At 34.4% G+C, this 26,586-nt stretch overlaps 2 protein-coding genes across 2 annotated transcripts; both read right to left on the bottom strand.

Annotated features, from left to right (window-relative positions):
• LOC134275402 (uncharacterized) lies at positions 1–16,571 on the bottom strand. The gene is made up of 6 exons (XM_062757685.1): positions 16,283–16,571; positions 9,625–10,601; positions 9,199–9,338; positions 7,000–7,234; positions 5,689–5,942; positions 1–4,629 (listed from the first exon to the last, which is right to left on the bottom strand). The coding sequence occupies exons 1-6, from the start codon at positions 16,469–16,471 to the stop codon at positions 2,717–2,719; spliced, it is 3,708 nt and encodes a 1,235-aa protein (XP_062613669.1). The 5' UTR covers positions 16,472–16,571; the 3' UTR covers positions 1–2,716.
• A 5,108-nt stretch (positions 16,572–21,679) lies between these two features.
• Positions 21,680–23,267, bottom strand: LOC134275379 (uncharacterized). Its single transcript, XM_062757664.1, has 2 exons — positions 21,925–23,267; positions 21,680–21,812 (listed from the first exon to the last, which is right to left on the bottom strand). Exons 1-2 carry the CDS (start codon positions 23,131–23,133, stop codon positions 21,741–21,743), a joined length of 1,281 nt encoding a protein of 426 aa, XP_062613648.1. The 5' UTR covers positions 23,134–23,267; the 3' UTR covers positions 21,680–21,740.
• Between the last annotated feature and the right edge of the window lie 3,319 nt (positions 23,268–26,586).

The following is a 26,586-nucleotide window of genomic DNA, read 5'->3' as shown; positions in this document are numbered from 1 at the left end:
TTCATTTCCTGACTAGATTTATTTATACAGTTAATTTTTCTATAACATGGGATCACAGATATACATGTACATAACAGAATTACAATCATCACCCTATAATATTTACATACAGCCATCCTCCTATATACATATTCACATTAAATATTATATACATTATACGGCCACTAGCTATCTGGTAAGTAAGCAATGTCTTTACTAAAATCTATACCCTCTGAATTTTGAATTTCTTTTTTAGTACTCATAGACATGTAAGAAAAATACATGCAATATACTTCAAAGACATTCATTTATTTCAAAATATTTTAAGTTCCAAATTGTAAGAGAAACAGGGTCTGCTCAATTTTATTACCAACAGCTTTGAATGTTTACTTTCATTTACCCTTAATATTTTCACACAGTTTAAAATAATTGATATTTTGATTTCAAGACAATGCTTCCATACCAAATGCCGGTGAACCATATATACCTATTATCCACTAACAATTATCTATATACACAAACATGTACGGTTATAACCACTTACTGGTGTTTTTTTATGTGCGTATTTTTTTTCACTTGAAACAATATAGAACACACTTTTAAAAATAGGATATTCCTCGAACATCGAGGTTACGCATTCAGTTCACCTAACTGGTGATTTCCATAAAAACACATGGTACAGCTGTGTTCACATTTTATATCAAGCCAGCAAAAATTTGGCTGGAAAAGGAAAAAAATGTTTACCCAAGGAATGTAGCATCACATTCTAGAAAAACATGTGTGATAAATGCAAAAATATCTAATGGGGTTTTACTGCTGTCAAGATAAAGGTCATTCAATCCCAAATTAAGAGAAAAAAAAACAAATACAAAATCTAGCAGATAAAAAAATTCAGTGAAAAGAAATGATTTACATCTTAAAATTTCTAGAGAACATCTATTGGTGACAGTTACATGTATTACAAACAGTAAATCAAATACATGTATTATCTACAGACAAAAAACATACAATGCGTCCCCAAGAATATGTATTAAGAAAGCAAATAAATATCAGAATATGTTCTTTAGATAAAATACAAGCAGCAAATACATAATATACATAAATATATGTACAATGTAGTATCTACCAAATCTAGCAGATTAGTAGTTCTGGGGCAGATAATTTTATACAGACTTAGCTGTCATAAAATAGCATTCCCAGATCACGAGTTATATTTATAGAATAATTATTGAGGGAGGGGACAACTTTTTCCCTATCTTTGCTATTGAAATATGTTTTGTACAGGACGCAGTGAAATGTTTTGAGATGTCATGAGAATTTTTCTATTGGTGTGTTTTCAATTCCTAATTAAAAACATACTGCAAAAAAATAACTGCCTAAACATAACTGTACATTTCTACATACAATAAGCACTGGGTAATACATGTAACAATGGTATAAGAATAGGAATAAAAACATCATGAATATATTTCCTCTAAAATCTGAGGGAAAAAATAACAAATTAATACATTTCAGTAATGAAAGAATCAAGGAATTATAGACATGTAATAAAATCTTTTTCAATGATTCACAAAATTCTTTTGAAAATTTTTCAAACATGAACCATATTGCACAAGTTCACAAATTAAACCATACATTTTCTTAACTGGAAGGCATATTGCAAATTTTTTTTTAATATTACCAACAAATATCTCCAAGTTTTAACATACATATATATGTATCAATTTCTAATTCTGGTGTCTGCTATGAATATATCAACTAATATAAATCATTTCTTATTTGTGAGAATTTTATTTTTGCAGAATTATGCGAGACCATCTGCTTACCAAAATTAATTTCTTACAAATATTTTTCTAAATAAAAATTACATATACATTAACGAGATTTTGTGAAAATCTGTTTTGATTATAAAAGCCAAACAACTTTCTAAAACCAAAGGTGATACAAAAATTTGAGATTTATAGTACAGGTGTACTCCTTAAAAAAAAAAAAAAAAAAAAAAGGCATCAATTTTAAAAGAAAACTATACCCTCTTAAAAAGATTTTTAATTTAAATTTTCTCTGATCTGGCTAGGTTGATTTTGAAGAAAAACAACAAACCCATTAGTTGTCTCGCCTTTTAATGGAGGCACAGTCCTTCATTTGAACAAATTTGATCTCCTTTCCCCTTAAGATGCTTGTGACTATTTTTTTTCTTTGATATATTGACCCAATGGTTTTAGAGAGGAGGTTTAAGGTGCGTGAGGCTATTCCACAGCTAGACCAGATAATCAGATGAAAGACGTGTATCATATAGAGCTCAGTCAAGTTCTCAGCTCAGAATTACACAAATTATTACAGCAAAATGTCAATAATTATAACAAGAAGCACACAATTGGTCAGATCATTAAGATATGGCAATGATTGGCAACATACTTAAAACACGTATTTATTTACAAGTATATCTACATTATGTCTGCCCCAACAAAACAAAATTAGCATACAAAATTCTGTTCATTACTTGCACCAAAAAATCTGATTTCTTTGTCACTGATATGAATTCATGGATTTTCCTTCAACAAATATTTGATATCACTTGTGTAAGGAAAAAAATTACACACAAATAAATCTGTATTACAATATACAGTTGATATTATGAAAAAAAATCACAAGTAAGCTTTACAAAAGCTGAATATGTGTATATATACAAGACTTGAACCATCTCTAATATCTCTAATGATATCTATACTCGTTTTAATTATTTCAAGCTAATGATGAGAGCACAGAGCTCCTGAGGACTGGTTTCTTCTGGATGGTCGGTCATCACTTTCCTGACTTTGGGCTCGGGGAAGAGTCCACACAAATGATAGTACAAATTGTATCTCTTGTCCGTGGGTTCAATGGGAGCAAACTCCGAGAATTTGGGTCTGTTTCCAGCCCCCTCCATCCTTGGCGTTCCCATGGGATTCAAGGTTGCACCAAAACTTTGTGGACACGAGGGATGGCCACTTAAGTTTGCAGAGGATGTTCTTGATAGGCTTTGTTTATGTTCCTCTCCAATGATTCCTACACTTTGTTTGCCAGAAGGGTTTTGTAACATGGAATGTTGTTGATTTTCACAGAAATTGGACATAGCACACATGTTTGATGGAGTCTGATTCTGGAAAGAAAATCCCCCCGAGTGGCACCTTTCTGCAGGTCTATGCTGTGAAAACGGTAGTCCACTGCTCTCATGGAATGGATCGTAGGATGTTTGTTGATATCTGTACCGTTCTTCAACAGAGTATTTCACACTCTCCCGACTCTGCCATGATGGTACTGATGGATAATCAGATTCAAAGGCATCAATACCTTGGTTTGCTGGATAATGACCCTTTCCATATTCAGGGAGTCCAAGCCCTAAAACAGGTTCAAAAGTCCACCTGGTTTCCCCATTCCCATGCTGTGAACGATACTCTTGTGGTTTGGGATAGCTGCCAACTGCTCTACTTCTTAAGTGCCGAGGATCAGTTCGCTGGGGGGTCATTCCTGAGGAATACTGGGAACTCTGTGGGTTTCCTCTGTTAAAATCAACACATTCAGAAGGGAACAAACTGTATTCACTTGGTCCTAGATCCGTATCTCCAATCATGTGGATCTGTGTGTCTGAGGAACTATTCTGACGGACCATTCGTCCAAATCTCTTGTGCGAATTATTGTCATGTCTTGTGAATATAGTTTCCGGAGCACTCTGCATTCTGGCCAAGGCCGCATGTTCAGACTCCTCACCTAGAAAACGATGATCTGGCCTACCACTAAACTGTGGAGGCAGATTGGCGAAATTCTCTCCAGCAAACGTGTTATGAGGGATTCCAAAACCCCCGAAATTATCCTGTGGTAAAGGGCCCCTACAGGAATGAGCAGAAGACATGCACTCCTGTCTTAAGCGTGGATCTTGTGATCCTTGGAGGGAATATTGTCTACTAAGTCTCTGATGCTGATGCTGCATGGGGACAGGATGAGAGAACTGCTGGGAGAGAAGCTGGTGTTGAGGAGGTACCTGCTGGTTCAACATGAGGGAGGGATGCTGTGTCAGAGGCTTGTTCTGCTTCACAGGTGTGGACAGTGGGCTCTGACAGGCGTAATTACTGGGAGGGCTAGTGTTAAACAACCTTTCCTCTGACTTATGAGTCTTGGTTTCTCCTGCTTCGTCAGATAACTTCTTGGCTAGCATCAGATGACCGCTGAGGAACATCTCCTGGGGGTGAGGGGGCATCAGCTGGGGGGAGGGAGTGGACCTCTGACGGGGGGAGGACGACCGAGAACCACACTGATCAATCTTACTGGCCATGTTAAATGGCTCCACATTCTGCATCTTAACACTGAACTGAGATTCCATGGTTTCAGATCTTTGCCTCTGTTGCTCCTTATCTGCCTGTTCCACTTGTTTCCGATGCTCAGTAAGTTTGTCGTTATAACTCCTCCACTTCTCCTCACTCTCCACGTCTCGGTATTCCATGTTTCGGGGCAGCACTTCCATGGCCGCCTCACCAAAGTCCCCGCTAAGTCTCTTTGAGGGTGTGTCAGCTACCAGGCTGTCTGGGAGAGGTTTGGGGGTGAGGGACTGGGTTCTCGTTAAGGCCGCCTTACCCCGAGAGGATTTCTTACACAAAGGTTGTTTTCCTTTTGAACCTGAAAATAAAAACAGAATTATCTTTTACCATAAAATAATTTTGATGATCTTATAATCTGTCTATTGCAGCTTACTTTCAGAATCAACAGATACAATTCAATCAATAACAAAAAACACCTTTTTGGAGTCGGGGGAGGGGGAAGAGAATATTGTACATTTCGTGCAACTGCAATCTCCCTCCAAACCAACTGTTGTTTTTTCAACAACAAAAAATCAGAAACAAAACAATGAATCAATTTCCCTGCTGGGAAATTACCATTCTTTTTATTTTTTGGGAAACTTTATTAAAACTACAAGTTTACTTGTTTAAATGCAAAAAAAAAAAAACCCATAATACAAAATTACACCATCTCGATATTTTAATTTGTTAGAGACATCCCTGACATTCTTTAATTAACCAAAACAACAAATCCAAATTATGATTTCCTGAATGAAACAGAAACTGGGATGTATTTTGGAATGTTTACTTTTAATGACCTTGACCCAGAGACAATTCAAGCACTATACTCAAACAGATCCATTGAAAAAGATAGTACAACTTCCTCAATTTTAAAGTTCATTCACTTATAAAATATAAATCCATGAATAAACCAAGTACCAGTACTGAGATTTTTAAAAATAAAACCCCCTTTACTGATTTTCAGAAACTGAAGTTAAAGTTCTTGGCACTGGAACTAATTCATTCTGATATGCAAATACTGTACATGTACTTATTTATCAAAAATTTGTCAATATAAACAAATAAGACCACAGACCCTGTGATGATTGTAGAATCTAAACTGGTCAACAATATACAGAATTTACTAGAGCAAACATGCACCTGTATAGCTGTACTGACCTATAACTAGCTCTAGTCCATGGCAAATGTAGCATAAGAATCAAATAAATTTTAATCACAGTTCTCTCATTCTGTAGGTTGTGTTAATATTACAGTCCACTTGACTACGTAGAAGGGGGATTAGGGAGGCGAGGGGCGGGGCATCAAATTCACTAATCTCAACCTGTTTTCCATGAAACATTAAACACGTTACTGAAGTCAAAATAACGACATTATTTACCTTCCTGTGTCTTCCGATTTTCCCGCACCTCCTGGATTTTCTGCTTGGCCTGCTCGGCTAGTTTTTCCGTCACCATTTTGTGGGGCATGTTCCCTCGCTCAGGGTGGTAGAACTTACACTTGTTGCCGTAGGTACATTTCTTGCTGCCGTAGGGACATACTGGGGGGAGGGGCTCCGGCTGTCTCGGCTCCTTAGACAGGAAGTTGTCCAAACTGGGGCCATGTCTGCCAAGCGGATCATCTGGGGGCATGAATCTGGAAAAATGAACAAAACAAAGTGATACATTGTACCCATGTTCAAAACTCTGTTATGGCATCCTGAATAACAATGGCTACAATCAAGTCCAACTGGAGCATAAATCTCTTGTATCTGTGTTAAACTAACAGAGAGAATTTGATTTTAAAAAAAGACACAGCATGATTAAAGTAGACAAATTCATTGTAAACATTCATGCCTGTTAAACACCATTATTAGCCTGAATCTGATCTTCAATGCAAACATTCGTCAAATGTTGTAAATATTATCTATAAAATGTGAAATTTTAAAATTAATGTTTCCTTAGATTTCTCAAAAATCAAAATAACTTTCTCTCAATAATTTCCCATTTACCATGTTTACCAGCTATTTTTAGTTTATCATTTCCAATGATAAACATGCTGAAGATGAATAATTTGTACCACGACATATCATAAACAAATATAAACACTGACCCAGGCTAGAATAGACTGTATTTTCCATAAATTTCTTCAAGTATATTTATAGATAAGTGAAAAAAAACAAACAATTTCCCATAAAGATTTTTTTGGACTACACATCCTGATAATTTGTTTCGATCGTAACTCAATTTGATGCTCTATTAAGAAGTGCAATCTGGAGTGCTTGGGAAGTAGTTATAAAATTTTACAGTGCAGTTTTCTTCTTATCAGGAAATGTGACTCTGGCTTTTTGAAAAAAATACTTTAGAGTAAACAGTATCTGATATTTCATTGAATGAGTTTATAAGTAGCTAATTACAAAAGAAGCAAATGTTCCTGCTTGTCTTAATGTGCTAACTTATATACACTTTTTTGAGGGTAGGGGGGATGTTACTCAAAAGATGTGACAACATAATTTGTACTCTTCTTGAAAATTCCTTACACTGCAACCAAAGCAAACTTTCAGCAATATACAATTTTCAAATTATTTTTGCATTTTAAAAAAACTATCTTACATCTGCAATTAGCATGTCAATTTGATTACTGTTAAATCTAAATAATTATGTAACCTGCCATTAATAAAAAAAATTCTCTTTGCTTGAAATGTTTTTAGTACCTGTCATTGACGAAGGAATACATGAGTAACCTCTCCTCCACCACTTTGCGGTACTCAGATTTTTCAGTCACGAGATCCCTATAGTTGTCATTGGACACCACGACTCCCCCACTGTCCGCCGCAAGGTTTAGGATGTAGCGGTCATCGTAACACACCACCCGTTTACCTCCGATGCGGCGTGCGGGCGTGAACACCAATATCTTCTCTTTTTCAAGTTGAAATAGAATCTCTTGATCTGGAAGAAATTGACAATTAAGAAAATAGAAAATTGAAGGTTTTTTAAGTAGAGAATTGACATCAAATTCATACCTGGTGATTAAAAAGCCTCCTCTAATCAGCATTGTATATTTTTCAGGATTTTTTAGAAGGATTTAGTATACAATCTGATTTAAAAGCAACATCTGATACTAACATATTTTCATATATACTCTATCTGATTACAAATCAGAACTATAAACTCAAATGTCTACTTTCTCTGAAAATACTCATTTTAGTTTAATATATATAAAGTTATAAATAGTTTTTGATCTTTGAGTTTCTCAGAACTGCAGAAGATGAAGTTTGTGTAAAATCTCTAATTCCCATATATTGGTTTTTCCCTTCTAGTATACATGTATAATATCAATATACTAAAAACACATGATAAACATATATTTGAAAAATCAAACATAACAGCAGTATATTCATGTGATAGGTAAACCTTGGTTTTTCCACTACATTTTTTGACAACTTAAATTCCTAATTCTTTGGGAATAAATAATGATAACAAATAATTTTTAATTAGCATGATTAAAGTCCTCTTGAAAAGTGGTACTTTTATTGGTGCAGTTTTCATTTAAATAGACGAAATTTAAGGGTTTTTATTAAAAACTGTTTATCTGCAGTTTCCATTCTAGCATACTGTTTTCAAAAGAACATGAGATTTTGGGCTTTTAAAATTTGGTTCATTAGAAATACGTATTTTGATGTGTGCAGGGTAAATAATTTAGGAAAATATAAATTGAGCATTTCGTTATATAAGCACTATTTATAGATGGATTAATAAATGATTAAATAATACATGTATTTCCCAATTCCTCTTGAATAGCTGAATGGGAAAATCATTCATAACTGAATATTATATCTTCAGAAAACAAGTTTTAAATCAATTTAATCTCTTATTGTTCTAGATGTGCATGTATATACATTATTTGTTAGAATGACATTTTTTATCATTTATCATCCATCTAATCTTTATCAAAGTCAACGTACAAATGATCTGTGCAAATTCTGTATTCTATACATTTAATTTCATTGTTAATCAATATTCACATTTTTTATTTGTGTACAGTAAAATTTGTCTATTTATCATCCATCTAATCTTTATCAAAGTCAACGTACAAATGATCTGTAATTATTCCCTCTAATCCGGCCACACCTGAGTTACTTCAGAGCAATTAACACCTTTCGTGGTGGATGTGATAATCCGTGTTTACATTAGCATTAGTGCCATAAGACAGGTGTACAAATACATTTAAAAAAAATTAACTGACAATTGGTGTAATTCTATGGTTATGTTACAGTTTAATTATCATTGTTAATCAATGACTCATTATTAATCAGTGACATGACATAATATTTGTGTATAATTAGATTCTTCCTTTCCCTTTAACAAGATTGGAGCAAATATCTACAGGTTGTCTCATGACTACATGAAAATCTAATCAGCAGAGAGAACCCTGACGACCTTTCATCACGGCCACGTTTTCTTGTTGACGTGACTTCCTGAACGACCAAAAATGTTGTAAACAAGGAATATCTCTTGTACCTGTTACACTGGCATGTTAGCGGTGATTATAGTCAGGTAATCACAAGGCATGTTATTGGGACTTTGTTCATGTTCCTTACCATGATTTGCAGAATTAGTTCCACTAAGTAAAAAATTTTTAAAGCCATTTTTGGAAAATGTCATCCATAAAATATCTCGCTATTTCATGTTTTTAAAATTTTAATTTCAATGCTTGGCTTTAAAATCTTATTTCCGTTTCAGAGCATCTATAACCGAAGATTGCCTTTCATACAGCTTCTTTTAAATTAACTTTTTTTCTGGTCTAGTGAGCACAAGACCTCAATGTTACAACCTACCCAGATAGCTTGGCTAATACTGGTACATTAACATGCCTATATCTACCAGTCTGGCTTAATTAAAAGGTAATGTACCTGTAATTTTGGCATCAACACGTGATGTCTCTTTCCTCCACTGAGGTACAAACACCGTGATTGCCTTGTGACCCCGATCTTTGAACCAATCAACAGCTAGCTGTATTCCTCGACACGAGAAAATCTCCTTGTTGCCATGACTAAAAGAACAGATCAGGGTTAAAAGACATGCTCCACAAATTTCTGTGACGTCTACAGCTAACAACATTTAATGCTCATTAAATATGGTAATATACTTTATATATATGCACCTTTATGTGACAACAAATCAGATCATTACTTCATTATTTCATTCATATACTTTAAACTATGCGCCCCAAAAAAGTTCCTTGAAATATAGACACGCAATATAATGTCTTAATGTACATGTACATTTCAATATACTTAAAACAATAAAAGATATATAATATATAAAATAATATTTACCTCATTGCAACATTACTTCCATCTATGACTATTGGACGAAAGTTTGAATCCGAAAGGTCGAAACAGTTTTCTGAGGTAAGATCCAGGAGGTTTTCTGAGGAGCCCTCCAATGCACACAGACCGGGGGTCTCCTCGTCACAGCCCCGGGGTTCACGATCAGTGGAGGTACTTAGTTTGATCAGTTCAGACAGAATCTCATTCTGCCCAGCTTTGTTGCCAAGTTTTTTCAGCACTGAAGCCAGCTGGAGTTCCGAGTACCCTAACTTTAATGCGAATTCTATTTTCGTGTTGTACTCTTCTTCGTCGGTAGTATCTTCTTCTGAAGAAGAGGACGACTGATGCTTCAGCTTTAAATTGGAAAAAGAGTTTTCGGTCAACTTCACATGATGACCGTAAGACATAGTTTTTGTCAGGGGGCTCTTACAAGGAGCTGTAAGCTCTGAAGGTAATGGACTCATTCCTACGGACACTGTCCTTTTCAAGGCTAAATGTGTCCGAAGTTGTCTCTTTTCAGTTGCACCAGTTACACTGGAAACTCTGTTCAGACTTTCTGAACTTTGTAGTTTTAAGCGAGACACATCACTAGTTTCCCTATCCTCTTCACAAAGTACATTCCCATTTTCATTCATTGAATCTACATTATCTTTGTCACCATTTGTGGGTATTAATTCAGACCCTTTTTGGACCTTAGTCCCTTCTAGGCCCTTGTCCCTCCCATGAGTGTGAATATTGATGAAAGACTCTACACTGCCCTGTTTCTTCACTAGCTGATCTATCAGGGCCTGGGCAATGCTGACGTTTTCTTTCTTCCCAAAGATACAGACATGGGAGTTTTCCTTCGAAAGGTCAACCACGGCTTGAGAATCGCGTTCAATGGTGGACTGTAATTCCTGGACCATGGTGAAATGAGAGGTAGGCAGGGTCTGAATACAGCGGCTCAATGTCTCCCCATCAGCTGTCAGTGATTCCAAATAGGTCTGAAAATATACAAGTTTACACTGTAACGACTTCATTAATCAAATGTTGTCAAACTTTTGTATTCCTTATTTTTCATGAGTACTTATTTTTGCTAAATGGCACTTTAACATCAAATAAGGAGAATAATAATTTGCGAGTAGGTGAATGATAAGTAATTTTATTTTGCGAGTGGTAAATCTCGCAAAATTACGCGATAATTAATTCCTCGTATATATTAAGGAATTCACAGAACTGATCGTACAAGTAAAGAATGAAAACGGAAGTAGATCCTAAATATCCTTACAAAAATAAATTGCAAACCATTTTTCTTCCAGTTGTGATATATTTCATCAAGCTGTTTATCCAAAGAAAAGATTGAATCTACTAACATTCCTGGTTTCAGAAGGAAGTTCTTATTCCTTATATATAAACATGAAAATGTGTAAAAATATCTTCGTCTAGAACTTTCACTTCCACTGATCAACAGTTTAAAGGTGCTACAATGCCTAAATATGGTTATTTTTGTCTCATAAATTCTCATTAATCATTCAATTTGTTTTTAAATTCAAACCATGATCTCATGACTACGTAAGTCACAGTAATTCTGTTGATCCAAGAAATAATATATTCTAACTACGTCATTCCATTCCAGTTCTAAACAGACAGTTGTGTTAATCTGACAGATTGCCTGTGTCTTTGTCGTGGTAGAGATTACATTTTTTGCCTCCATTGGAAGCAAAATACTGTTGTCACCTTAACACCTATCTTTAATAAGAAGCAACAATGTTTATATCATCCAAAGCACGTCATTGGGATCTATATTTAACGTTTAATTAATACCCTGTTAAGTCCACCTACTATCACCTGAAACACGAGGAATTAATCTCCATTGGAAAATTGTTATGATTTTTATAATGAAACAGTATAGTTACATGTATACACTGTGTACTGTGTACCGGTATTTTCATTAGCAAGTTCCAAATCACAGCCAAATACAGACAGTTTCTCTTCAGAAAAAGGGTCGTGTTTTTGAAAATTAACTAAAATCAGATCGGAGCCTGATTTTTAAGATTATCATTACAATGTATTCAGAGTTCTTTAGAATACAGGAGTTTTACTTTTAAATACGAGTAAAAAATACTATCAAACTTGTGAACTGCACTATATTTTGGGATATACCCATAATAGTCACTGTCCCATCATTCTTTTAAACCTATTTATGCTTTTGTCTTAAACATGTATACCACAAATTATGTGTTTGAAACATGTTATATAATACAAGTGTAATCATGAAAATTATATGTACCGTATACACTCGCCTATAAGTGGGTCCACGCCTATAAGTCAGCTGTACTACGATAGCTTTTATATCAGAGGGACTGACCTCATAAAATACCATTCGTTTTATAGCTCGCCTGTAAGTCAGACAAAGAGCTTTGGTCCAGAGATTAACTCCAAAAAACGACTTATAGGCGAGTATATACGGTATATTAAAAAATGAAAAATGTGAAGTTATGTTTTTCTGGCATATTTTTTAGGAAAAATTAAGAATATTCATATAAACATGATAAAATCATGGCAAAAATTGCTTGTAAAATTATCATGATATTATCATATTTTGGGAAAAAATCATAATACATCTGAAATAGAACTTTTTGGCAATACCCATCCCTATTGATTAAAAAGATAATCTGTTTTCCATTCTAGTGACCCATTGCTGACCACACTTTAGACCATGTAGACCAATGGATCTTGACAATTTACAGATTTCTACATCTTATTTATTTAAGACATGTAACAACTATAAGGTTCATTATTCCAAAATAAATATACCTATTTCAGGATCAAATCGCAAAAATTTGCACCCGCATTAAAAACCAGCTATATGGTATATAGATCAAAATAAAGACATTTCAATTTATATGTTGCATAATTCCCTGTGAGTTCAGTTATTTGTATGTAATATGAGAGACTTGTTGCACTACTTACTAGAAATATATATTTGATTGCCAGCCATGTGTCTTACTTGACCCTATAATATGATTCGTTTGTTATATGTGTAGATAATCCTATTATAATTAGCTGTAATGTGATCATGCAGGTACAAACTAATTTAATATGCTGGCTTCATCATTTTAGACAACACTCATTTCTCATATGAAATAAAATGTATTCTATTGCTAAATATCAGAAATTTGAATCACAATTACCAGGACCTATATCTTGTCAGCTTTTTCATTAGCTTGACCTTCATCATTGTCGCAAACCACGGCCAAAATGTACGATCCTCTCCAATTCTGGGCATGGTTGAATAATAAGATAATATTCTGTACCTCATTAAAATACTGACCAAAGCGAGTAAAGCATTGTCAGAGATTCAGAATGAACTTTGTCATGAACTTTCAATGGTCGATCCTGGTTTACAAAATATTTTTTATTTACTGATGATGTCAATGTTGATTTCAATTGCCATGGAAACAAATATTGTCATTGGCTGTACTTGACGTCACATTATAGAGGCGTAAATATTCAAGATTACGTATATTATGTGCAGACTCTCAACCGTGGCTCAAGACGATGGGTTTTCATTTGAAGTAAGTTACTACAAGGTAAAGAAATGAGGCTCATTGCAAATAAATGTGTATGAAATTTGAATTAAAATTTTGAATCTAAAAATCGGGCTCATGTGATTTAAAAAAATGCATAAATATGTGTGGTATTCAGCTATGTCTAATTGTTATTTTTTCCCAATGGCTGGATAGCAATATAAATTGTGTATCGAACTTAATTAAAATTTTGAATCAGAATACTTGAGGCTTGAGTAATTTACTGCATAAATATGTGTGGTGGTCAGCCCGCTTAGATCGCCGATGGCTGGATAGCTCAGTTGATAGAGCACCTGACCAGAAATTCCGGGGAGCCGGGTTCAAGTCCCGGTCTCACTCACTCAGTCCGATGCATTTTCTCCTCTCCTGTATGGAATTTAAATTTACATGAATGTAAAATATTCAATTGTTAACAATTTTGTCAATGAATATGTTTTTTTTGTTTGTTTGTTCTTGCGGCCTGACCTTTCATTAAAACACTCAAATTCATTCAACAAAAATGAATACAATTACAAACAATATTCACTTTAAAAATGTAAACAACTTGATAAAGTGCTTTAACGTTTTTGAAAAATATATAATACTACACTTCAATTCCATCCTAAATTTTCTACAAGAAGGAATTAAATAAATTCACATTATTTTCCAATTCAGTAATTTTCACTAATTGGAATGTACCATGCCAATAGAAATTCACTTCCTTGAATTTTATATACACCATTCATTATCTTATCAGGTTAACCCTGTGAAAAGTTTTGTTTTGCTTTTTTTGGGGGGTGGAGGGATTGAATATTACATGTTATTCTTTCAAATAATATCTCCCTTTGAAAGAGACTGTGGCCTTTATATTCAAACTCTTTGAAAGGTCTTGTCGCAATACACATTTGAAGTATAAAGCTCTAGCATCAACTGTTCAAAAGTCATGGCCAAGGTTAAATTTTAGGTAAAAGTGGATCAAATCCTTGACCTTGGTGTTTGACTTGCATTTTAAGGCCTTTAACCCCCCACCCCGCATCAAGCTGCCATTCAGGGGCAGTATTTCACAAACACATCTTGTTTTCATGAGAATGAGATGTCTTTGTACAAGACAAACAAGTTATATTTAGATAATTTGTAATACATGTCTACCTTGTTAGCGGTGAAGTCAGGCAGAATGTGTAACTACAGACAGAGACTTGGATAAATAACTGATTTGTTATAAGGCTATAAACAGGTCAACCTTAACAACAAATCTGAAATTCCTTTTGTTTTCATTTTGATTTTTTTTTTTAACTTTAGATTACAATAATATATAGTACATGTATATATTCACACTGGGTGACTGTTAAAAATCATAATCAGGCCTAAGAAAAATTCATCATGACCAATATTACCACTGATTACAATCGAAAGATGAGAAAAAATATTTGTTAACAGGTGTGGGCCACTGGACAGATTAAGACAGCTGGCCGGGCAAATGTGTTGATTGATTGGTGATCGGCGTGTGTGTGTTGTGGCTCTATGGCTTCTAGCTGTTACTCATTTCTGACAATTAAGTTATATATACTGGTATATATACCGAATTTACCTATCAGATAGACATTTATAGACTGTTTGTTCTTTGTTTGGAACTTCCAATTAATTTAAACAAAAAGTGAGTTTAAGTGACCTATTGAAATTATAATATACATACATAATATATAATATACATGCACATGTTTATCATGCATATGTCAGAGGTAACAATTAAGCAGAAGTTTTCATTTTTTTCTAAAAATTATTATGATTATTATTTAAATGTTGTTCCCAACACCTGAATAAAATACAGTCTCCGAATTTTTTTTTTAAGTATATAACTGCATGAAAAAGGCCGATTAAGTGTCCAATATCCAAGATTATAAGACACTCATATGTTAGATAATGAATACATGCAGATTCTTTACAATGTGGATTAATAGGCAATGATGTTGAAATACTTATATAAATGAAATCAATTTGTTCTCAACTCTTTTTTCCAAATTGAATCAATACATGCCTAGGTTACCATTACAAACTGTCAGAAAAAGATCATGTAAGACTTTAAAAAGACTCAATGATTTAATGACTTCCCTGTGCCTTGCCAGACTATTGGACAACATAGAGCAACTTCAGGTCGGCCAAAGACCAGACAGACTCATGGATTTGTCACTGTATATATGTAATGTACTATTGTAATAAAGAGTTGTCTGCATACAGTAAGAATGTATCATCAAATACTTCACACACTCAATCATTTACTAATCACTTTTAGCACAAACTGCTTAAAATCAGATCCCTTGATCCGCTCACATAGATCACTACACAAGGAGATGACCCTGAATGGGGTTTCTTCAGATCCTTGTGTACATATCTATGTCAGCGGATCAAAGGATCTGATTTTAATCTGATTGCACTTTAGCAAAGATACATGTAGTTGTACTAAATGTTCAACTCAGGCCCATAGGAACCAATTTTATTTGGGGGGGGGAATATATTAGGCAAAAAATGTAAATACCACATAATAACATTCTCTTGATTGTCACAGATTAAAAAGCTAGGCCAACAAAACACACAGATTAGAAAACCTCCTCTACCACTTTGTTTCTCTGTGACACACATAATTAACTTTCAGTTTCAAGACGACAATGAACAGTTTCTTTATGCGAGGTGATACATTAGTTTTGCAGATCACCCAAACACCAGAATACATTATGCCTATTTTAATTCTGTAAGCTAGTTTAGCTACACCATGTAGAAGTTAAAGAAGAATATTTGTCAGGGCCTTTATATTTTACCACATATTTTGTTTTAAATAATCGTACAAATCACAATGCAAGTAAATACCAAGCTAGCACCAAATTGTGGAATTTCCCAGGGATTTTTAATATCCCCAAAAGCATATGATAATACAACATCGCAGTAAATACGTCAGCAGTGCTATAATGAGTAAGAAGTGTACTGCACCTGTAACTAGGTCAATAGGTGAGATCTGAGAATCAGTGACAATCCACCAAGCCACGATAGACCCCCACATTACAGAGCAATTATTACAATCATTAGAGTTTCACTATCTTATATACGCGTGAGGTCAAACTTACTTTCGCCTTTTTAATGTTTTTCGATGTGCCATTTTCGTCCGAGGATGACATGCATATTTTCGTAGACAGCTTATCTTCGTCATGACAGAGGGTGATGTTTACATGAAAAGCCTGATAGATCCGATCTTTGTACGCTTCAATCAACGATTCCTTTGCCTTATCGACATAAAAATCATCTATAGTCATCATAGACTAAGGAATATCCAAAGAATCCTTTCATTTTCCGAATCAGGTAGTGCTAAATCTCTAAAATCGTGACATCTTAAACGTTCAACAGATGGCGCTCTGTGCCGGAAATGACCTTTATATAGGTCAAGTTAATTTGTAAACATAAACAGAGACACGTGTTTTCTGCATTACCAACATTTATCGTAATCTTGCACACAACACAGTTATATAAAATTATTCTTTTAATTAATATTTTAGTTGTTTGTTTTAACACACCATCCATAGATGATGGATATGTCAGAATGCATGGTCAAGTCAGACTAATGTACTAAATTACTACAAAGAAGTGAATGGATTTAGTCAGACTGTGTGGGGTCTGATCCAGGATAAAGTCTCAGCGGATGAAATTTCGCCCAGTGTGAGCTTGACTACTGAATTAATTATTTGTACGGCTTTTTAAGTATAATTATATATAAATTTAATGTTTTTCATTTTTATTAATTGCAGTATATAAGTTATACCTACCTAAATTTCCTTAATTTAAATACCATACAAAAATATTTCATTATTCTCTTAAATAATCCCAATATTCATGCAGGTGTTGTTCTGATATATAAGTAATAAATCTATTATAATCATATCACAATAAAAAACAAATAAATTATTGCATTTGTTAATAATAACAACACTCCATCAGCGGATCGTGACCTGATATTACTTGAGAACACGCGTATATTACGGGACTGGTGGCCGTCGTTATCAGAGGGTACATATAATATTGTAATTGGCTTTATTCGTGCATAGCAGAATGCCTGGACAGCCAACGGGATGCAAAGAAACACTTAGATGTACACCTGTCAGTGGCGGGCGTGCGGGAAAACCACCAGATAATTTATCATAATCGTGCTCACTCTCAAGACTTCTCATTGTTTGTGGTCGATTTGTCGTGACACCCGTGGCATTGATTCCATGATAATGTACTCTAATGGTAAATGTTTTTAAATGCGTTTTTCTTTTGATAAAATTGCTTAATTTAAATAAGAGATATTTACTAATTGTCAAACACGTACCGTACATACCCCCTTTCACCCACTTCTATATGACCTTAAATTGGAAAAAAAAATACCACAAACATAAAATATTAACATAATAAAAAAGTTTAATCACATGTTCATCTTTTAATCTCTAGCTCGGCGGTTTGAAAAAATAGGGATGGACGATCAACCCAATTTATGACTGCATGGCGAGCTACTGTCTGTAGCTAAAACTTGGATCTAATAACTTAATTAAGGCACACCAAATTACTTATAACGATCTCCAGTTTATGTAAATTTTCTAATTCAGTATAGTAGTTAGTCCATTTTCATTTCCTGCCTTGAACACTTGCATAAACAAGCAACTAAAAACTTTGACATTTACCCCCCCCCACCCCCCCTTCCCATCGGATGCCCCCCCTTCATAACAGAGTATAAAAAGGGGCGAAAATTACGTACATATTTAATCAAATAAAACTTATAAAGGAGAGGACTGATAATCTTGTTTTAGGATTCAAAAATAAAATAACTCACCAAGATTTAAATCCATGCTAATCCAAATTTTTCAAATAAAAAAATCCACATGTGAAACTTTTGATACACCACTTTATGTTCATCATTATTATATTCCAATATGAAATTATAAACTTTCTGAAAACTTTGCAGAGGAATATTGCAAGTATTAGGCTGTTAAACCAATTGATTAAACGTATTGAAGTGCAATGTCCTAATATAATTAGCGCTGAAAGAAGTTATCACCTCAGCTCAAAATTACCTTTAACCAAAGCCTCGCGGCATAACAAGGCTTAAGAAATATTCTACACGCGCCGCTCTTCGCTTTAAGCCCTTCGGCCAAAATCGTGACTCGTTAGAATATTTCTAGACTCGCCAGAAAAGCGATACGCACGATTCGATTCTAAGTGCGTCACATATTTTAAACTATAAATATAAACAGTTGGTCTTTTTCAATACACACCTGAGACCTTTAGATAATCATTATTATTGCAGATCGCTGAGCGGTGCCCAAGCATGATGTGGTTTTATCGATCTGGGATCAAGGCTATTTTACACAAACCATCTCTCTCTCTTTCCTCTCCCCTCTCTCTCTCTCTCTCTCATTCAATTTTTTATTAACATATAAATCATTTAGACAGTGGGTATAAGTCTTCTCCATAAGGTACAAGGTACACCGTATACCCCACTACAAACAGGTATATGTTTTCATTCATACGTATACAACATGTACAAAACATTTGAAATACAGATATATTGAACACATCTAGAGTAAATTACACAAAAAGTTTGATAAATAAGCATAAGGATTAAAAGTTTAAACTATTGCCGGTTTTATGAGTAAATTTAAAATTTAAAAAAAAAAATGAAAAAAAAGAGAAGAAATGGAAAATGGGATATTCAATGAAATATATGACAAGTGTAGAAAATTTTAAAAACATATCTATGAATACATTTAAAAAAAAAAACAAAGCAACTTTTTTGTATAAGGAATATTATTGTCACCGAATGTATAGTCTCTCACTATCTCACCTTTAATTTGGTGTAATTCCCTATTTAAAACCTTAATTTTTATGAACATTAACAGATTTTTTCATTCAAGTTATATAATGATAACCCATTTTAATTTCGGGATATAAATAATATGAAGTCATATACGTGGGGATGTGCCAGTAACTGTCCAATCTATTGATTGTTATTCCTTAAAATGTATCTTCCCCCTTTTTACACCAGTATAACTTGGGTAACTACAGGTATTAACTTTATTCCTTATAATTTAATTTTATATTATTTAGTGTATAGAAAATAAGACAACTTCTCCTTCAAAAACGCAGTAATTTCAACCAAATTCAATTATTTGACAGAGCATATAGAACAATCAAGAAGAACACGGAGAAAAATGAGAAGACCTGCGACTGCTCGGTGGGTCAATTTGACAGATAGACTGGGATGCGTCAAAACTGAATTTTTCCGTATGCTTCTTTCTAGTGTATTAATTTAAAATAAAATTCACGATTTGGCATAACAAAGTATAATTAGGCCTCATTTCCCTAAATAAATGATATTTAGTTATATTTCACCTCATAAATACTGCCCAAGGCGTATAATTTTAAAATTATGAAGAATATAATTATACAAGACTCTTTTTATTGGTGCTAATCAGAAAAACAAAATTAATTAGTGTGCATGCCTGTTTTTAATCATTTTTAAAAATATGCACTTTAGAGTTTCATTAGATAAATGGTCAAGTCCCCACAAGTTTGATGTCATAATTTAATTACACATGTAATTTGAAGTCGATAAAGATTTTACAAAGACTTTAAAATGCATGCATTTAGCCATGATGTAGAACTCAGCATGATGTGTTGAGCACATACGATTTCCATCCAAAATATCCTCCGGAGAAACAAAGCATTCAACAACCTTATCATTTGCTGAACAGATTGTATACAATATTTCCGATTTTCATGACTAGTTGATTTGCAAAAATAATTCCATCTTAATTTGTACCCCTTTCAAGCATGTGATAATTATCAGACAAACCCCTTTCAATTTAGCGTGATAATTTATTAGACAGACATACAGCAAAATAGACATAAAAACGTAAAATCGGTGACCTGCAGAAATTAACAAATATTTAGGACAAGCTCAGGATATTATTTTAAAACCTTGATAATTTCAAAATTTAAATGTTGTGTAATTATCTTGTTTACGTAAGTTTATAATGTGACACCTTGCCATTTCATATGAACAAAATTATGTATGCATTCACAAGACTCCGTATTTCCCCTCTTCATTATATGACGTATCTCTTTTGTTTAAATACTAATATCTCACCAATTAAGAAACAAATATCTTCGTTTTAAGTGCCCTTGAAAGGCATTTTTATAAATTTGAAATTATAATGTCATGTATTCTAAAACCTTCCTGAACGTCCCATGACTATAGGTTAGTCAGGAGTTACAAATTAAGAAAAAAACATACAAGACATGAATAAAATTGTCACGTACGAGTCCCTTGCATTAAGTGACAGTCAGTATGGATTTGAATTTGGCAAAACACTACCTGAGTGAATGAAAATTAGCTGCATGTCACACGTTTTGAAAGCATATCATAACATTTATCAAATGATTGCCCTGTAATCACCACGCACAGATGGGATCATGTGCCATAGAGGAGAAAACATCGCCTACCGAGCGGTCACGCCCGCTGTGTGCTCCATATCATGATAGGGATATAACGGGAAATTCCGCATACTATTTATAGACATTTCATTGCGTAAATGGGGGTTTGACAGACCTGTATGAAAAAACCCAGTCAACACTTGACTCAATGATAGATTGTTATACCCCCCGCTCGAAAAGTGGGAGGGTATACTGTAATCGGTATGTCCGTCCGTCTGTCTGTACGTACGTCCGTCCATCTGTTACGCTTTAGGTTACCCATCTCTTATCCGCAAATCCTGTTATACTACTGGGTGAAATTTAATGAAACTTTTACAGAATATTTATTATATATTGCAATTGTGCACCTCCTATTTTACCTTTTGAAGCGACATGTATTTTGGGTTTCCCGGCCACAGCAAAATATGGACTTTGTCATCAGTTATAACCATAAGAGAGGCGGGGTATCATTTAATGAGGTCATTGCTCACAGTACCTCTAGTTTAATTTGCTAATAATGTTATTGTATCGACCATTATAGCACTAACAATAATACGATCGACTTTAAACGAGACTGTTGATAATCCTGTTTCCTCAACTTGTTTGACAAAAACTTACCCCATTTTAGAAATTGTCGTACTTAGAGGATGCTCTTGCGTATCTAATCAACTGAGAGATGTGAACCCCGTATGTAGAATGTAAAGGTGTAATTAGTTGTAAATGATTTTAAGCCGTTGGGATTTTTTTATTCATAAAGACAAGACAAATAAGCCTGTTATCGTTTTTAAGCCTCTAACGTAGAATAGTTCCGAGCAAACCTCATGACCTTGACATTATGAGGATGCCCCCACCAACTAATTCCCCGTCTCCCCTATTTCCCTTGATAGCGCTTTGGAAAGTACTCAGTAGTTGCTGTTTGTGGCACAATTAATTTAGTCAGTAAAAATGTGTATATGTTATATGCGTGTAAAAAAGTATATATGCACTGAAAAAAGAATTTGTGTATACATGTATTAACTATTTTCATCTTTTTATTTCATTCTTTTTTAAACTGGTATAAAGAAATCCATTAATTTTCGTTCATGATGGATGTTTCTGCAAAGATTCAAGGAACCTTCTAACTTTCTCGTTACAATGTTGAGTTTCTTCCTCCTGAAATGAATTTTTTAACATCACTTAATTTGAATCAAATGAGCTTAGCAGTAATGAGCTTAAACAATTTTTTTGGGCAAAAAGAAATCCCCGTTCACTTGTTCATTCTTACCGTAATTTCTTTCCATGCCTCGATGACCGAGTGATGGTCAAACAATGCAGACCCCGACCTGCCTCTGTAGGATAAAGCACTCTGTGTCAACCTAGCGCCACTAGTTTGTTCTGTGGAGCCCCTGGAATCGAATGACGACTTCGGTCTAGTTTTAACCCGGGCTTCACTTTTGGTGCCTTCGTCCAGGTTGAAAGTCACTCGATTAGAAGATGGAATTCTTGACTTAGAGGAACTGCTACACTGTAAAATCGAAGATTTAACGGGTATCTTCAAAGATGGGGATTTGACCAAAGTGCCACTTGGAGCAATATTCCATTTTTTGAATTTTAATCCATTAATATTGTCTGTTAATCGTTTAAAATCCTCGCTAGAGTGTTTAAGTTTATACTGACATGCAATGCAACTGGAATGTGATGTAGATTTTGGCCTCTCTTTTACAGTTGGAGAGCTTTTCTTCGATGTGAATGTTGATGTCCCTGGCTGAAAAGGAAACCTATCATTTGGTTTAGAGAAGGACAGGGGTTGGGAGATACTTTTAGCCAAAGCATCTGCTCCTTGCGAATGCGCTCTTAGAAAAGACATGGCTTTCTCCCGAGCAGAACCAACATCATGCACATAAATCTTACTCCGCTTAAGGTCTGTTTCAATTTCCCTTATCAAATTTTCGACTTCCTTAATTTCTTCCTCAAGATCAGCCGATTTTTCTTCAGCATTTTGCGATTTCTGTAGTTGATGTAGGTTACTATCTGATGCAATGAACGTCTGCTTTAGCAATACGTCATCTTGTTCACTGATATTTTGTAAAATTGTTCCCTGGGGCTTTGGACTTTCTCCCCGAGATTCCAGTAATGACAATTTAGGATCTCCATTGGCATGATATCGAAATCCCGGAGGTGGAAGTTTGATGTCACGAATGCTTTGATTGGCTGACAGCGTGGGTGACGACTTTGAAAAAGTGTATCTAGACTGCAGTGTTTGGAGTAGAATTCTTTGACTTTTCTTTGCTTCGTCTAGAATCTTCATACGTTGTTTGTCAAGTTCATCTAAATTATTCAGGAGTTTCGCCAACTCCATGGCATTCTGGGGACATTCCACGAGCTTGGCATCAAAGTAAACAGGACCTAGCTTCTCCTTTGCGTCTTGCAATGCCTTAGACGGAGCAAGTTTCTCACTGATACGTTTTGTAACTAATGATGTTGCAACAGCCATTTTGCAAGTAACGATTTTGTGACGTCATTTCATTGTTAACGTAATGCGCGTCACTCATTTTGTCATCTGTTACGTTCATTTTCGCGTTAAACTGTCACTCTCTCTGTAGGCTATATCGAACATTAGAAATTGTAAATTGTAATGTTCGCCGAAATTCTTCATTTCTCACGGTGTAGTACCTAAACGGCTGCTATCGGAATAAAACCGCGTTCAATGTTGCTATTCGAAAATTGTACGGCTGCTAGCAGAAATAAATATGTTGAAAACTATGGAACGCCATCACTGCCTTATAGCATAAAACTATGCATTCATTATGTCAATCTATCATTACGTGATGTGAACATATCTTTACGTTATGTCAATTTTTTATGGGGTGATGTAAAAATATCTTTACATCATGTCAATGCTGCATTACATGAAGTAAACACATTCTTCCATTATGTCCACACTTTACAACTTGAAGTCCAAAGTTCATTATGTGAAGTGAAAATATGTTTACATTGTGTTAAAACTTTATTACGTGAAGTGGATGTTTCTTTATATTATTTCATTTCTTTAATATGTGAGGTCAAAATTGCATTACGTCAAGTTAATTTCGTTTTACTTTTGTTCTATGATTAAATTTATCATTACGTTAAGTCAAAGTCTATTCCCTTTTGTGAGTGTATATTTCTATTATTCGTAAGCATTATTACGTGATGTTAATGTATCTTTATTTTACGCCGAGGTCATCACAATGTGAGGTGAAAACATCTTACCTTTATGTCAGTGCTTTATTACGTGATGTAAAAAGGTCTATAACATAATGTGTACATATATTATGGAGACAGTCCCGGCGTTCCATATTATACCAACACTTTATTACATTATGTCAAAACTCCATTCCGTGATGTGGATATATAATTACGTTATGTCAACTCTTTCTTATGTGATTTAAAACTATCTTTACATTGTGTTAATTCTTTATCATGTTGATTAGAAATGTTCATTACGTGCTGTAAAATACATTTACATTATGTCAAAGTTGATAACCGTGTTTTCACGAGTTTGAAAGGGGGGGGGGGGTCCTGATTACTTAGGACGAATTACAGACACGTTATATGAGGGGGGGGGTCTGGCTTCCTCTTTTTTTCCGATATAACTTTATCATAGAAAATGCTCATTGAAATTCTGCCCCACTTTTTGCTGAAGTATATGGGTAATGTAGTATATTTGGAAATTTACTTAGGACTGATCGAAGTTTGAACCCCCCCCCCCCCTTTCACCCGACAAAGGATTTTCGAGTTTGGACATTTTTTTTTTTTTGCTTTTTCTTGTACGTGATTTTTTTCTGGCTGACAAACCTCCCCCAACTTTCAAAAACGAAGCAACGTCACTGGAATGAGTCATTTTTCAACCATTCCAGGACTAGAATTCTGAAATCTACCAGTCCCTCACTTAAATCAATTGACCATGCCTCAGTAAACATAGGCAAATATCAGTGGCGATCTAGAGTTCTTGAAAAAAGTAGCTATAAGGGGGACGGTATGGTGTCTAAGTTGGGGACCAGGGGGTGAAAGCCTGGAGGCTCTTAGGCTTAAGTTTTTAACGTTTCAACTTATTTCAGTTATACTTTATGTGAAACTAATGCAATGTCCTACAAAGTTAAACCAATTGAATCATTTCATGCATATTTTGGTCATTAAAGATGGGAGGGCGAGATTCCCCTCTCTCCCCACCCATCCACCAGTGCACGTATGAAATACGATGTGTTTACACTTTTTTTAAAGGAGGGTTAAAGACTGATAAAAAACTTAGGACAGTGTTTTGTAGTTAGATCAAAATTTAGGACTTTTCAAAATAATTCAAAATAAAAAGGAAAATATTGCTGCATGACACATACTATTTGATTTGCGATAATTATGAGATTTAACGGCCATTGAATTTCGACGTTAAAAAAAAACAATCGTCAATAAAGATTCCACGGGAACATGATCCTATTTATAAATTTTAACCTGGTATTTAATTAAGAATTAATTAAGTCTTGTGTATAATTTAATATTTGATTTGTTTAATTTAAATTATTTGCATGTTTAACATATGTGCATGTAATATTGAAAACACAAAAGGAACTTTTAGGCATAACCTAAACCTTACGTCAAACAATAAAGAGTTAAAATATTCTAAGATATACTGACAAGAGGCTAAGCATTTAAGACACAATGTAAAGATACAATGGCATAACATAATAAGGATTTGTCAAAAAGTAAGGGAAATTGACATCATGTAACAGATTCCCGTCGTCATGTAGCATACTGATGACACAATATAGTAAAGAATTGGCCACATGTGACAATTTTTTCACATCATGTAATGAAATTCTGACACCGTGTTATTGCGACTTGATATTGAATTAAAGATAAATTCACATCATGTAATGAACTACTTAGACCAAATAGTAGAGAGTGCACATAATGTAATAATGAGTAGAAATTATATAAAAACATTTTTACACCACATAAAATTGTTTTGACTTAATGTCATAAAGAGCTGATATAATGTAATGGAAGATTGGCGCAATGTAATTGAAGTGCGAGTTAATGCCATAAAAACTTAACATAATGTAATGGAAAGTTGACATAACGCAACAGTAGTGTGTGTAAATGTCATAAAGAGTTGACATAATGTAATGGAAGGTTGACACAATGCAATAGTGGTGTAGGTTAATGTCATAAAGAGTTGACATAATATAATAGAAGGTTGACACAACGCAATAGTGGTGTGGGTTAATGTCATAAAGAGTTGACATAATATAATAGAAGGTTGACACAACGCAATAGTAGTGTGGGATAATGTCTTAAAGAGTTAACATAATATAATGGAAGGTTCACACAATGCAATAGTATTGTGAGTAAATGTCATAAAGAGTTGATATAAAGTATTTGGAAGGTTGACACAATGCAGTAGTAGTGTGGGTTAATGTCATAAAGAGTTGACATAATATAATGGAAGGTTGACACAACGCAATAGTAGTGTGGGTTAATGTCATAAAGAGTTGACATAATATAATAGAAGGTTGACACAACGCAATAGCAGTGTGAGTTAATGTCATAAAGAGTTGACATAATGTAATTAATGGAAGGTTGACACAATGTAATAGTAGTGTGAGTAAATGTCATATAGAGTTGACATTATGTAATGGAAGGTTGACGCAATGTTATTGTTGTGTTCTGCTATAAGGCAGTGACGGCGTTCCATAGAAAACTCTTAGAACAAGTTGTAAAACGGTGAAATCATGACCCCTAATCAAGATAGTCTCTGAAAAGTCCGGGTGCACGGAACAAGTAAGGTATTTCTATAGATGTTGTCATGTGTAATTTGCAGAATAGCCCTCTAATAATTTAGAATTAGTAAAATTTCCGAAGCCTATACCAAATCTTAAGTCAATAAATACCCAGTTTTCATGATTTTTTA

Source organism: Saccostrea cucullata, unplaced genomic scaffold, assembly GCF_032062105.1.
Source record: "Saccostrea cucullata isolate Sc308-1 unplaced genomic scaffold, CSIRO_AGI_Scuc_v1 ctg1840, whole genome shotgun sequence".
In the NCBI taxonomy this organism is placed as follows: Eukaryota; Metazoa; Mollusca; class Bivalvia; order Ostreida; family Ostreidae; genus Saccostrea; species Saccostrea cuccullata.
The sequence above is the reverse complement of the archived record's forward strand: the minus strand, read 5'-3'. Positions and strand labels throughout refer to the sequence as shown.